Source organism: Artemia franciscana, chromosome 13 (assembly GCF_032884065.1).
Source record: "Artemia franciscana chromosome 13, ASM3288406v1, whole genome shotgun sequence".
Classification (NCBI taxonomy): domain Eukaryota; kingdom Metazoa; phylum Arthropoda; class Branchiopoda; order Anostraca; family Artemiidae; genus Artemia; species Artemia franciscana.
Window position 1 is genome coordinate 39,749,105 of NC_088875.1, and position 15,570 is coordinate 39,764,674.

The 15,570-nt window shown below is 36.0% G+C and overlaps 1 protein-coding gene across 1 annotated transcript in view; it reads left to right on the plus strand.

Moving 5' to 3' along the window:
* The window catches only part of LOC136034318 (uncharacterized), an 88,511-nt gene extending 75,022 nt beyond the window's left edge, over positions 1–13,489 (plus strand). The window contains exons 7-8 of the mRNA XM_065715453.1: positions 6,528–6,641; positions 13,367–13,489. Of these exons, the coding sequence (XP_065571525.1) occupies positions 6,528–6,641; positions 13,367–13,489 (237 nt within the window). The remainder of the gene's footprint in view (positions 1–6,527; positions 6,642–13,366) is intronic.
* Positions 13,490–15,570: the final 2,081 nt, after the last annotated feature.

Genomic DNA, 15,570 nt, shown 5'->3' on the forward strand with positions numbered 1-15,570 from the left:
GCATCGGAGGGGACTCAAAGGATTATAAATAGAAAATTCTAATTCCTTTTTTAAGAATCAAAAGTAAACTGATGGAGACTAGCACCCACCTCTTCAACCTTCTTTCCCCAAACGCGTCCGATCGTTTTTCTTATATGGCCATTCCTTTCAAAATAGACTAAAGAACATATAACAATATGTCTAGGGATAATACAGCCCCCGCCCCCCAGAACCTGAGGACAAGCATTGTAAATTATGCTCCGGGGCATATAAGGTTTGTAAGGAAGAGATGGTCGTTGAAACTTCAGAGAGGTTTCATTCGATTGTAAACAGGAATTTCCGGTGCCTTTTTTAAGAGTCAAAAGCGATCGGTGGACAACTACCCACCACCCCATATGCCCTTTATTCCCAAACGCCTCTGATCAAAATTTTGATATAGTCATTTTATTCCAAATAGTTTAAAGATCAAATCACAAGAACTCAAGGGTCGACACAACCCCCAGAGCCCGGGGGGAAGTGTAATAAGTTATACCCTTGGGGCAAATACGATTTTATGCAAGGGGCGGTCGTATAAACAACAGAGGTAAAAAATTTGATTGGGAATCATTTTGATTGCAAGTTCTAGTTACCCTGAAAGAGTCTACTAATGTGATTATAGGGCATATATCCCCCACATACACACCCATTTTTCCAAAAATGCATCTGATGAATCTTTAGCCATTTTGTTTCAAATAGACCGACGATTAGTTTACAAAAACCCCGGCGTCAAACTCCCCCTGGAAACCCTGAGGCAGGTAAAGAATACGGCATTAGACTTTACAGGTCCTGTCAGTGTTGCTGATCTCCATTTCTCGGCCCTTTAGCCTGGAAGTGCAATGGGGGGACTGGGGGCGAACCATCCTATGCTTTCGCACACCCTTCCTGCTTTCTCCAGGTACCCATTTAGAGCTGGGTTGACTCTGGGTGAGCTTACAGAGTCACGCCACTAACCCCCGTCCCAAACTATATAACTGATTACAACTGGGATTGAACCCGTGCACCTTGGACAAAGAATTTCCATGCCAGCGCGCCAACCACTCAGCCATGACGGCTTCTTAATCCAGGACATTCTTAATAGAAGAACACTAATAGCCACTTTTAACAGTATTGCTTTTGGGAAAACGCTAACAAAAAGCCACATATACCTTTTACAATTTGATAAAATAAATAAAAAAAATGCAGCTTGCAATTATTGGGTTGCACGTTCTCAGGTGATTTGAAAATACACACCGCTGAAGTGACTGCCACACACTGAGGTACCTTGGAATTAATTATGACAACCACTTTTACTTGTTGTCTGTAGCCTTTTTGAGCGATTTTAGCCAGTCTTGGTTCCATCTCCAACAATGGCTTCGAAACGCTTTCCATGGTTGCAAATCTCCTTAATTTTTTCGTATATTTTCTTTTTTTTGTAATCGAAGAGCTGTTTTTGACATCTGGGATTTACAGGATGCATCATCATTTCCGTTTGAGATGAAATAAATTTTTCACAAGATGAACATTTGTTTTCAGAAATGATTATTTTATATATTTTTCTAATGCTAAAACTGTATTTGATAATCTTGAAAAGATTTACTCTGTTAATACTCTTTATTCTTATTGCTACTTTCACATAGAAACAGGACAGTTACTATTTATTTCACCTTCAATTTTGAGTAAAACCGTAATTACAGGCTGCAATATTGTAGTCACAACGGTTTGCATAGAACTAAATTTAAAATTCATTTTATGGCACTTAGTATTAACCAAGTGACATATAGCAATCGCAAATTCTGTCGGTATGTCGGTCTGTCTGTCGGTCCCGGTTTTACTACTTTAGGCACTTCCAGGTAAGCTAGGACGATGAAGTTTGGCAGGCATATCGGGAGCCGGACCAGATTAAATTAGAAATAGTCGTTTTCCCGATTTGACCATCTGGGGGGGGGGGTGGAATGGAGGCCAGTTAATTCGGAAAAAATAGAAAAATGAAGTATTTTTAACTTACGAACGGTTGTTCAAATCTTAATGAAATTTGATGTTTGGAAGGATATCGTGTTTCAAAGCTGTTATTTTAAATCCCGACCGGATCTGGTGACATTGGGAGGGAGATGGGAGAGGGAAACCTAAAATCTTGGAAATCACTTAGAGTGGAGGGATCGGGGTGAAACTTGGTGGGGAAAATAAACAAAAGTCCTAGATACATGATTGACATAACCGGAACAGATCCGCTCTCTTTAAGGTAGTTGGAGGGGGGAGGGGTAATTCTGAAAAATTGGAAAAAATGAGGTATTTTTAACTTACGAAAGGGTGATCGGATCTTAATGGAATTTGATATTTAGAAGGATATCGTGTCTCAAAGCTCTTATTTTAAATTAGAAAATTTAAAATAATTCTGTTAATTCTGAAAAATTAGAAAAAATGACGTATTTTTAACTTACGAAGGAGTGATCGAATCTTCATGAAACTTCATATTTAGAAGGACCTTGTAACTCAGATCTCTTATTTTAAATCTCAACCGGATACAGCGTCGTTGGAGGGGGGGCAGTTGGGGGGCCGGCAATCTTAGAAAATGCCTAAAGCGGAGAGATCAGGATGAAACTGGACGGGAAGAATAAAAACCTCTTTACGATACGTGGCTGACATAACCGGACCGGAACTGCTCTCTTTGGTGAAGTTGGGGGGGATAATTTGGAAAAATGAAGTATTTGTAGCCCACGAAAGGGTGACCAGATCTTGATGAAATTTGATATTTAGAAGGATCTTGTGCTTTAAAGCTCTAATTTTAAATTCCGACCAGATCCTTTGACATTGGAGTGATCGGATCTTAATGAAATTTGATATTTAGAAGGAATTCATGTCTCAGAGCGCTTATTTCAAATCTCGACCAGATCTTTTGATATTGGGGGGAATTTGGAGGGGGAAATCTTGGAAAACACTTGGAGTGGAGGAATCGGGATGAAGCTTGGTGGATAGAATAAGCAAATGTCCTTGATACGTGTTTGACATAACCGTACCGGATTTTCTCACATGGGGGGGTTGGGGGGAGGGATTCAGTGATTTGGCGAGTTTGGTGCTTCTGGACGTGCTAAGACGATGAAAATTGGTAGGCGTGTCAAGGAGCTGCACAAAATGACTTGATAAAGTCATTTTTCCAGATTCGACAATCCAGGGGGCTAAAGGGAGAGGAGAATATAGAAAAAATAGGTATTTACAACTTACGAGTGGGTGATCGGATCTTAATGAATTTTGATATTTAGAAGGACATCGTGACTCAGAGCTTTTATTTTAAATCCTGACCGGCATTAATCCTCTGATTTTCCTTTTAAATCAATGTATTGATTCTTAGAATTTTGTTACAGCTCATACCATATGAGCTCTTGGCTCTTAGCTTTTCTTGCCTCGTCACAAATGACGAGAATGAAATCTCGTCACTTGTGACGAGATTTTTTATGTTGTGAATGAAACTCCATTTTTCTTTCTGTTTTAGGATATTTAAAAACAAACATTGTTCAGTGACAAGTTTAATTTTGATTGAGAATATTGTTATTTCACCTCCGTATTTAAAAATAGAAAACGAAAAAAAAATAAGGAAAATACAATTACAGATCTGGTTTGTAATTCATTTTCTTTCTTTTCTTTTGAAAAATTTCTTAAGGAAGGGTGGACTGCAGCCTTATTTTACTAGTAAAAGTTCTACCTTGTTCTAGGAAATGGAAAATCCTGGGTTAAAACTTTCGAGGGCATTAAACATTTAAAGTATTACGATGGCTTATAAAATTTTTAATATAGTAGAAGAATAGTTGAACTGGTTTATCTACTCATTTGTACAAAAAATGAATTATAGTTGACAATAAGCTTCATTCACTGACAGGTGTTTTACGTCTAAAATACAAATCAAGCATACGGCATCAGACTTGCAGTCTGTACCTAGTTCACGTTGATAAATTAAAAATTTGCAAAAAGGGCAAAATTTATAAAAAAAACAGAAATTTTGGAGAAAATCCCAGAAAGTGGACAATTGGTGTAAGAGTTTTCTTGAACATTAATTCCCAGACATTCAAGACATTAACAGAGTTAATATAGACGATAACTATTCCTTTGAGTCAAAAAAGCCTAATCTGCAAAAGAATGAAAACAGTAATCGTAGTCAAAGCACAGTGTTGACTTTGCATGGAGCTATATGCCTCCCATCTACCATAAACTTAAAAAAACACAGTAAATTCTAAAGGAGAAACTAGAGAGCGGAATTGTAAGTTTAAAGACATCAATAAAATTAAGTGTTAAAGCATGATATTGGAAAAAAAATTCTATTTGGGGTGAAGGACTAAACCTGAAATGAGTAGAAACAACTTTCAAGAATGAAGTCAAGCTTTCAACGAATGAAAATTATCACAAGTAGTTATAGTTTTTCTGCCCCTTTAGACTATCCAAAAAGTCTCCTTTGTCCCTAGGTATACCCTAGGTATACACTAAGGTATTTTATTGAAAATAAAATACCTTAAATTAAAAGCTCGTTTGACCATTAACTTTCATAAATAAATGAAAGTAAAGAAAAATTAGAATGTGAAGCCTCCCTGGCAAAGTCATTATTAAGAGGCGTGTATATCAAAGAAAAAGGTCACCCTGTATGAAGGAATAATCTGTTTAATCAAAATATAAGGGGACTATAAAAAGATAATAAAAAGGGGGTGGAATTTGATAAATACGTGCTATCAAACAGTTCGTGGTAACGAACTGTTTGTAAGGAGCGACCCGGCTCAATAGTAACCAAAAATCTAAAAAATTGAATTTTGATATCAATAGCTACATCAAAAGAATTGCATATTAATGCTGATATTAAATATATAAGTTTCATCAAGTTTAGTCTTACCCATCAAAAGTTACGAGCCTGAGAAAATTTGCATTATTTAAGAAAATAGGGGGAAACACCCCCTAAAAGTCATAGAATCTTAACGAAAATGACACCATCAGATTCAGCGTATTAGAGAACTCTACTGTAGAAGTTTCAAGCTCCTATCTACAGAAATGTGGAATTTTGTATTTTTGCCAGAAGACAAATCACGGGTGCGTGTTTATTTGTTTGTTTTTTTTTCCCCAGGGGTCATCGTATCGACCAAGTGGTCCTAGAATGTCGCAAGAGGGCTCATTCTAACGGAAATGAAAATTCCTAGTGCCCTTTTTAAGTGACCAAAAAATTGGAGGGCATCTAGGCCCCCTCCCACGCTCATTTTTTCCCAAAGTCAACGGATCAAAATTTTGAGATAGCCATTTTGTTCAGCATAGTCGAAAACCATAATAACTATGTCTTTGGGGATGACTTACTCCCCCACAATCCCTGGGGGAGGGGCTGCAAGTTACAAATTTTGACCAGTGTTTACATATAGTAATGGTTATTGGGAAGTGTGAAGACATTTTCAGGGGGATTTTATTTTGTTCGGGGGTGGGGCTGAGGGGAAGGGGCTATGTTGGAGGATCTTTCCTTGGAGGAATCTGTCATGGGGGATGAAAAATTCAATGAAAAGGGCGCAGGATTTTCTAGCATTACTATAAGAAAACAATGAAAAGTAAACATGAAAACGTTTTTTCAAATGAAAGGAAGGAGTAGCATTGAAACTTAAAACGAACAGAGATTATTACGCATATGAGGGGTTCTAAAAATACTTTAGCATAAAGAGCGAGGTATTTAGGAGGAGATAAATTCCTCGATCTTTATGCTAAAGTATTTTTAGTAATTTCAACTATTTATTCTACGGCCTTTCTGATTCAGGGATCATTCTTAAGGAATTGGGACAAAACTTACGATTTACTGTAAAGAGCGAGGTATTAACGAGGGTACAAACCCCCTCGTATACATAATAAAAATATAAGATTATGAAAGTTTGTTATGTAAATTAATTCTTAAGTTACGTATATTTTTTACTAATAAAAACATTCGTTAAAAATTAAAAGTTCTAGTTGCCTTTTTAAGTAACCGAAAAATTGGAGGGCAACTAGACCTCCTTCTCCCTCCCTTATTTCTCAAAATCGTCTGATCAAAACTAAGAGAATGCCATTTAGCCCAAAAAAGAATTAATATACAAATTTCATTTTAATAATTTATGTGCGGAGAGCCAAAACCAAACATACATTAATTCAAAAACGTTCAGAAATTAAATAAGAAAAAACTTATTTTTTTAGCTGAAAGTAAGGAGCGATATAAAAACTTAAAACGAACAGAAATTACTCCGTATATGAAATGGGTTGTCCCCTCCGCAATCTCTCGCTCTTTACGCTAAAGTTTAACTCTTTGCCACAATTCTACTTTCTAAAACAATTAAAAGCTTTAGCGTAAAGAGCGAGGGATTGCGGAGGGGACAACCCATTTCATATACGGAGTAATTTCTGTTCGTTTTAAGTTTTAATGTCGCTCCTTACTTTCAGCTAAAAATTTTTTTTTATTCAATTAAAGAAGGCTCATCAGGAACTTTTCGAATTATCAGTTCCTTTTGTGGCTAATGCTTAGAAGAAGAAATGATAATACTTTTTTTTAGGTAATCAAGAAAAAGAACTTTGATGACTGTTCAGACGCGAAGTACTATAACAACATTACTCCTCCTGGTTTCAGATGCAAGCCGGGTGCTTCCTACTGTGAAGGAGATATTCTAGTAAGTCCCTTTCCAGCTTGGTTAGATCTCTGTCGCATGAATGAATATAACTTTTCCTCGAATAAAAAAAAGAACTCTTTGGCTGCAAGGAGAAAATAATATGGATAATCTTTAATCATATAAATATTAACATATTGACCTAAGGTAACACATCATTGAGCCCATTAGTAGATTTACGGCTTCCTCGATTTAGTTCTGACCAACTTCTTACGATAGAATTTGTTTAATTTTTCGAGGAGGCGAAAAAGGAATTATTTTTATATAGTTGTCTCGCTATATAAAGCTGTAGCAGGCTGGTTCTAGTGTCTTTTAATTTAATGAGGATTAAAAATTACGATTAAAATCAGTATAAAACTTCTATCAATTTTTTGTTCATTCCAGTATTTGTGTTCGAGTTTCTTCGCTGATCGTCTTTAGAAGGTACTTTTTTTTTTCAAGAAGTTGAATTTCCTTTTCTGTTTTATAGTATAATAACTCATCCGTTGCTTGTTGCTGCGATCTCAAAGAAAAGGAAACTCAAGGAAAAATCCCCCTGGAAAGTTCTTCCATGGCAAAATTCACACGTAGAATATCCTCCCTGTGGAAAATCTCCCTTCCACCCTACAGAAAGCTACTCCTCTGTGGAAAATCCCCCCTCCGAGCGGAAATACATATTTGATTATATGGTACTACTTCTGCTACTACCACTGCTACTACTACCACTACTACTTCTACAACTACTACTACTACTACTATCACTACTACTATTCCAACTACTGCTTTGGCTACTACTACACCTACTGCTGCTAAAATTCAACAAAATTTAAAGAGTTTAAGTAAATCCAGAGTGTCAAAATGGCATAAATGCAATATATCAGGACTGTATTAGGGAAAAGATTTTAGAATATTATTTACTTGAGCAATGAAAAAGACAATGTCAATTAACATGGAACAGAAATTAATTTTAAAATCTTTTTCTCACAAAGGAAGATTTTCAAAGAAAAGTAAAGGGCTACAATAAACCAAAGAAGAGCAGAATCGAAGTCAAATAATTCTTAAAGCTTAAAACTATGATAAATCACCATTAATAAACAAATAAAACCTAAATAAACAGAAATTGAAATTAAAATATAAGTAAAACTAAAAACGATCAGAAAGTACGACAAAAGAAGTAGAGCCAACAACCCCTGTGCCTTCTGAAGACAAGAATATGATCTACACTTTACTGAAAACAAAATACATTTGAACATTTTCTAATTTATAGCTTTATTAAATCGAATATTATGAAGAATTTAAGAATTAATATAAACACACATTAAAAATGTCGATCCATATTCATTTTTTGTTTTTTGTCTTTTCTCTAATCTTGGTCATGGTGGTGACTTTTTTTTTTTTTTTTTTTTTTTGATGTTATAAGAAATAGAAATATATTGCCCGAAATTAGGTCTGCTTTCAGTAAAGTGTAAATAAATTTCTCTTCGTTTTAGATTTCATTTGTTTATTGATACTGATTTATGGTGGTTTTTGCTTGAAAAAATTCTCGATTTATTTCAAGTCACCTTCAATTTAATGCAGTTCTTTAATTAAAAAAAGAATTGTGGAAAAGTTTTTACCAATTAATGTCACTAAAACTCTACACTGTTTTGCTAACGATACTGCGGTCCAAGCAGATTCCTATAAAGAAGATGACCGTTTACAAGCTTCTTTATCCCACCAATCGGATCTCTTGAGATAGAAAAGTAGTTTGATGTCTGGAGGGAAAACTTCATATTTTCAATGTACTAATGCATCCAAAATCTACTAATCACCCAATCGAAAGTCTAGTGTGAAAATCCAGGCTTTATCATCAAAGTCCGGAGGTATCAAATGAGCCGACAAACTTGAATTTTGGGTATTTATTTCTTCCCTGACCTATAATAGGGTGTATATCCCCATCGTGTCCAATCCTCCTGCATGAGAAATCTAGGTGTGATTTTCGATTTTAAGAATCTGTTCAAACAGTTTGTGGCAACAAACTGTAAATAAGGAGCGACCCGGCTCAATAATAACCGAAACTCTAAAATGTAGTTTGGATACAAATAGATATATCAACTGAATCTGCTTAATATACTAGTTTCAAATGCATAAATTTCGTTAAGTTTAGTCCTACCCATCAAAGGCTAAGAAACTGAGAAAACTTCCATGATTTCCAAAAAAAAGGCAGAAACATCCCCTAAAAGACATAGAATCTTAATGAAAATCACACCATCAGATGTAGAGGATTAGAAAACTCTACTGTAGATGGTTCAGGCTCCTTTCTGAAAAAATGTGGAATTTTGTATTTTTGCCAGAAGAGACATCACGATTGTGTGTTTATTTGTTTGTTGTTTTTTTTTCTGAGGGGTGATCGCATCGAAGAGGTGTTCACAATATTCTTGGACCCACTGGTCCTAGAATGTTGTGAGAGGGTCATTCAAATAGAAAATAAAAGTTTTACTGCTCTTTTGTAAGTGACCAAAAAAATCGGAGGGCAACTAGGCCCCCTCCCACAAATCTTTTTTCCTTTTTCCCCAAATCGTTCGATAAAATTTTGAGATAGTCATTTTGTTCATCATAGTTGAAAGGCACAATAACTACAGCGTTGGATATAAGATGACCGCCCCCCCCACAGCCCCTGGCGAAAGGTCTAAGTTATAAAAGTTGTCCATTGCTTACTTATAGTATTTCTCATTGGTAAGCATGTATACATTTTCAGGTGGGGGCAATTTTTCTGCGGGGGGTAATCCACGGGGAAATTTTACATGGGGAGGGAAGTTTCCACGAAATGAACTTGTCAGGGAAAATTATACACAAGGGGAATTCCTCAGATTTACTATAGAAAATTGTTTTTGTATGTCTTGCTTTCTCTTTTCCGTATTACTTTTATACGTGGAGTCTTTAAGGGTAATTGTCGGGGGTAAATTTTCACCGGGATCGAATTGTCTGTAGGATATTTCCGTGAGGAAGGGGATTTCTTAGTGGAGGTGGGGCCATATTTCCTGGCATTATTCAAAAGAGGATCAGAAATTAAATTAAAAAAAACAAGCTTTTCAACTGAAAGTAAGGAGCAATATCAATACATAAAATTAACAGAAATTATTACGTATATAAAGGGGATTGCCCCCTTCTCAACAACTCTCTCTTTATGGTAAAGTTTGAATTTTTTCCCAAATCTTCAAGAACGTATCCTGAAACACAAGGGTCGCTCAATTAGAACAATAAGGAGCTTTTTTAAATTACTAAAAAACATTAGTGTAAAGAGGGAGTTGTTGAGGAGGGGGCAATCCCCTTTATATACCTGAAAATTTCTGTTTGTTTTAAATTTTAATATTGCTCCTTACTTTCAGTTGAAAAAACTTTTTTTTTATTCAAACAGTTGGTGGTAACGAACTGTAGGTAAAGAGCGATGCGGCTCGCTATTAATCAAAACTCTAAACAACAAAATTTTTATATTAATAGATATATCAAAATAATCGACTTATTATTTTGTTTCCAAATACATAAGATTCGTTAAGTTTAGTGCTACGCATCAAAAGCTACGAGCCTGAGAAAATTTGCCTGATTTTCAAAAAGGGGGGAAACACTCCCCAAAGTCAAGGAATCTAGATGAAAATCAAACCATTAGATTTAGCGTATCCTAGAACTCTAAAATAGAAGTTTCAAGTTTCCTTCTGCAAAAAGTGTTGAGTTTTGTATTTTTTGCCAGAAGATAGATCACGGATCCGTGTTTTTTTTTGTTTTTGTTTTTTTTTTCTTAGGGGTGATCACGTTAAACCAGTAGTCCTAGAATATCGAGAAAGGGCTCATTCGAACGAAAATTAAAAGCTCTAGCGAACTTTTTTAGTGACGAAAAAGATTGTAGGTAAACCGGCCCCCCCATTTTTTTACTACCCACCTTTTTTCCTAAGTTTCATCCGATTAAAATTCTGGTAGCCATATTGGTAGCTATTTTTTTCAGCATAGTTGAATAGTCCAATAACTATTCCTTTAAGGACAACATAATCCCCCACAGACCCTGGGGAAAGTTTTGTAAGTCAGGAAATTTACCCATTGTCTTCTGCGGGCATAAGTTTCAGTGAAGAGGGAAGTTCTCGGGGGCGGGGGCTTTTCCAAGGGATATTTTAGGCTACGCGGGGGGATTTTGCCAAGATTCCTGTACAAAAATCTTTTTATTTGTCTTACTTTCTCTTTGCCGACTCAATTTTACGTTTGGTGATATTAAGGGGAACTGCCCGGGGAAGATTTTACCGAGTTGGAATTGTGTATCTTTCTGTAAGTGGGGGGGGGGATTCCGTGGGAATAATTCTCCATTTGGGAGTTTATCGCAGGATAAATTGTCCAGAGAGATTTTTCTGTGGTAGTATTTTCTACTAAGGGATGGGGGGTATTTGTGAGAAAAATTTTCCAAGGAGGGGGGATTTCCGACATGATTTTAAACACAATCAGTAATTACAGTCTTTTTCCAATAAAGCTGGGCTAAGAAAAAATTTTCAACCAGAATCATCCGCAAGAAGATTTCCAATTTTTATTTTCAGCTAAAATGAAATTGTCTGGGGAGAATTTTCCCGACAGGGCAGTGGACTTCATGTAGAAAGAACAATACATGGATGGATTTTTTCCGAGGGAAAGTTAGCATGGGTTAAAGTTTTGGGAAAACGACGTTGACATGATTAACATGTTCGTGGATTTTTATTAAAGGGGTGGGAAAGAGGTGGAAAAGTTAATTTTGAACAACATTTAAAAGTAAAATGTAAATCTTGCATGTCTTAGCACTACTACTCTGAAATAACCCAAGAGCGTGGAACTCGATTTTTTGAGATACTACTGCTAATGATGATGACTGCATGTTTAAATTTTACATCTTGGTACATCTTGATAAATGATAAAAATTGGTGAATATTTTGTTAGATAGATAGATTGATTTAATCACACGAAAGTCCAATTGGGCCATGGTGGCATACACAAAACAAGCGAAAAAATACAGCAACAAAACATAGACTGAAAAGACACTAAAACTAATCATTTAAGAAAATCATCAAGATACCTCATACCTACCCGGACGAACTTTCCTATATTATTTATATTTAAGTAAACAGCTACTTCTCAAAATTTCCAAACTCCAATACCTCCCCCAGACCTCTCTGCGAAAAAAATTCCGACGCAACTCCCTCAACTCCCCACATTCCCCTAAAAAATGATGCAAAGACTCATCCATCTCTCTGCACAAAGGGCAACTGTAATGATCATCCCTCAGTCTATTTCCCTAAATATTTCCTACGTTCTCCAAGAGGCATAAAATTTCCCATTATATACATTACCCATTTCAAATCTTCCTGAGCTAATCCCATTTTTAGGTAAATTTCTTCGCCCCAGTTCTCCTTGACCTCCGCATATATCCCGAGGGACGGTGAGGTGGCCTTCTCAGCTTGCCAAACCTGAATTTTCTAGACTAGTAGCAACTAACCTAGATACAATCCCTACCATCTATTTTATCCCCTTTCCCTCATTCCAACAATTACCTATTCCTGTGTGGTCTAATATATTCTTCACCTGATTAAGCCACGAATCCTTTCTCCTATCTTGAAGCATCATTCAAAATGCTTTTTTAACTAGCCTATTATCTTCCATCGATGGCACCCTTTCCCAATATTTAAGGCCTAACATAGGCTTAAAAAACTCAACTGCATTCTTTTTAAATTTAACTCCTTATTAAACCCCAAAAGTAACGCCCCGTAATGGAAAGCCGATCTAGCCCTAGTATATTTTAGAAGTCCAACATCCCTACTTTCCTTAATACTACTTTTACTTAGCATTCCTAGTGGTCTATTTCCCTTACTTTCTACCATCTTGAGATGTTTCTTTCATTTCCCATCTGACGAAAGCCTACAATCTAAGTACTAAAATTCATCTACACGGTCTAGTGTTCTACCTTCATACATAAACTGACACTGCGAATCTTTCTGTTCTCCTTTTTCCTTAAAAACCATTACCACCAACTCTTTAACGTCTAATACTGGTTTCTTATTCCTAAAATAAGAAGATGCTTCTCCAGTTGTTACGAATGTTGTTTACTTTCCACTACTAATGCTATGTCTTCCGCAAAAAGTAATGCCATAACGCTTGCACTTGAAAGCTTAATTTTTGGGGTGCCTTTGCCTATCAAATATTCTTCAAAATCATTAATATACAATGAAAATAGCCTTGGGGAAATTGTACATCCCTGCTTAACACTAAGTCTACTCCTATAAACCTAGAGAAATCCTTGCCTACCTGTACTACAATCTTCACTATATTTTACATAGATGCTGTAGTCTTAACAAATACGCTTGATAGCCCTATTGCTAACAACGACTCTATCATTAAACTTCTACCCACTCGATCAAACGCCACTTTTAAATCCAAAAATGCAACAAATAGCCTGCCCACTTTTCTCCTAACTTGTTTCCTAATCATATCTAATAAAATAAAAATCCGATCAGGACTATAGCCTTTTTTGAACCCTGCCTGTGAATCTGATAAAATTCAATTTTGGTCTATCCAACTATCTATCCTACGACATATTATATTACCCAAAACCTTACTAAGCACATTACTTAGGCTTATACCTCTATAATTCCCATGGTCTAATCAATCCCCCTTTTTAAATAACGGCACTAGAATAGATGTAGCCCAAGACAAGGGCCATTTTGCACTGTTCAATATACCTGAAAATATCCCTGTTTTAACAGGCAGCAGCCACACCCGTCCCCATTGCGGTTCGTATTCCATCTATACCTGGAAGAGATTCACCCCTCATTTCCTTCATTGTCTCCCAAACTTCACTTACCTGGATGGGAGCAACCGAATCGTAATCTTATTCTTTCATTGCCCTCTCAACTACATCACGTACTACAGATGCCAGATCTACACTCAAGCTAGTTCCTGCTTGTTCCCTAATCACTTCTTTTTCTCTCTCCTCTAAATATGTAGGCCAAGAATCTACTGTCGGAATACAATCATAAACCTCTATTCATCCCATAAAATTTTTAAATACGCGCCAAAATGTCCTAATATCCCTTTCTCTATAATCTTTTTTCAGTTGTATTCCTGTTCTAATTTCATATTCTTTTTTCTTAGTCTTCAACATTTTCTTATATTTAGTCGAAATCAGTTTATAATCCGTATAAAATCTAGTGTTTTTCCTACTACCTATGCTATCTTTCGCTTTCCCCTGTGCCTCTAAGACTTCCTGGTGTTTCCTTTCGCAATCATCATCAAAATATCTATTCTTATTATCATTTTAAACTCTGCAATTTAACTTTGAACCTACCTCATGTACAACATCATTAACTAATGCTAACGACTCCTCTATTTTTTCATCACCCAGTAAAACCAAACATTTATCTAATTCTTGCTGAACTTCTTCACTCGTCATCATACTCTGAAAATGTTTCTCTTTCTCTCCTGTTACTTTCAGTGCCCTTCTAATCCCTAAATCCTCATTTTCCCTGCGGTTTTTCTTCCTATCACTATTAGTCGCTAGTTTCTTAGAACTAACGCACTCAGAAGTAGCCCTAACAACCAAGTGATCCGAAACAACCGCTGCCATCGCCTCGAAATCCACACATAGACGCCAAAGAGGAACACCCATCAAAATATAATCAGTCACACTTGGAGAAGCCCCAGAAAAACAAGTGAAGTTTCTCGCACCTCCATCCTTTCCAACTCTTCCATTTAAAATAACGAAATTTTCCTTACCACAAAATTCTAAAATTTTACGGCCCCAATTATTATTTCGTCTACTATAGTCCTTATTCGCCCTCGGAGGGAGATGGATTACTAAATCATCCTATACCTTCCAAGCAGGTTCATCCGTACAGGCATGAGGTGACATCAAAACTTCTGAATTAACCCCAACATTGCCATCTAAGTCCCCATAAGACAAAACGAGTCAGAAGGAATCTGAATAGAAAATTTACGTTTTTCATCCTCTAATATACACCATGTATCCTCCTCGTTGTACGAGCATGACTCTGGAGGGATATAAACAGCACAAAAAAATAAAGCGTCTATCGGCTTCGACTTTTAACCATATCAAATTAAAAGAAACACTCTTCAGCCGTTGAACTTTATGCTTTAACGAAAAATTCTCAGATATAAAAATTACTATTCCATTACAAGTTTGTCCATTCCTAGATCTTTTACGATGGACACTGAAATACCGAAACCGTTCAAACCAAATTTTATTTTCCAACCAAGTTTCAGATAATGCTACAATATCAAACAAACACTACGATATCAATAGACTATTAATTTTCATTTTACTCCATTCTTGAATGTTCTAATGCACTATATTTATTCTTTCCTATACAACACCATGGCCTTGGTCCCCTATTCTTGCAGCCGATCACTTTGATCTTGGAAAGATAGCTAACGAGGTGCGATCTGCCTTTTATTTATTGTGACCTGCCTCTAAGAAAAGGTGGTTGTGTTGTATTCCGCGCACTAGCATTCGGGCTAATAATTTCAGAATTTCCCCTCATTGGAGCGCTCCTTTCAATTTGTGGCGCAGCAACAGAAAAGGGTGTTTTATGCATTTCGATTACATTTTGTAATTGACTACCTTCATTGAATAAAATACCTTCATGTTTCATAATTAAACTGAAAGTAAAATGTTAAAATACGGAAATTTTTTTAGTAAAACACTGAAATGTGACATTTTTTGTACAAATAGTTAAATTCTGAATATTTCAGCTTCTCATCTCGAGGCCAATATCAATGTGAAAAAAGGAGAAAAAGCAAGAAAAAATTATTTTAAAATCATTACGTAAAAGCATAAAAAAATCCAAACGCTCCAAAAAGATAAATTTCTCTATTTTTTTTGTATAATATCAGGATTTTCTCTCATCTTTTTATATAAATGTTATTTTGTTTGGGCTAGTTTTTGTATTCT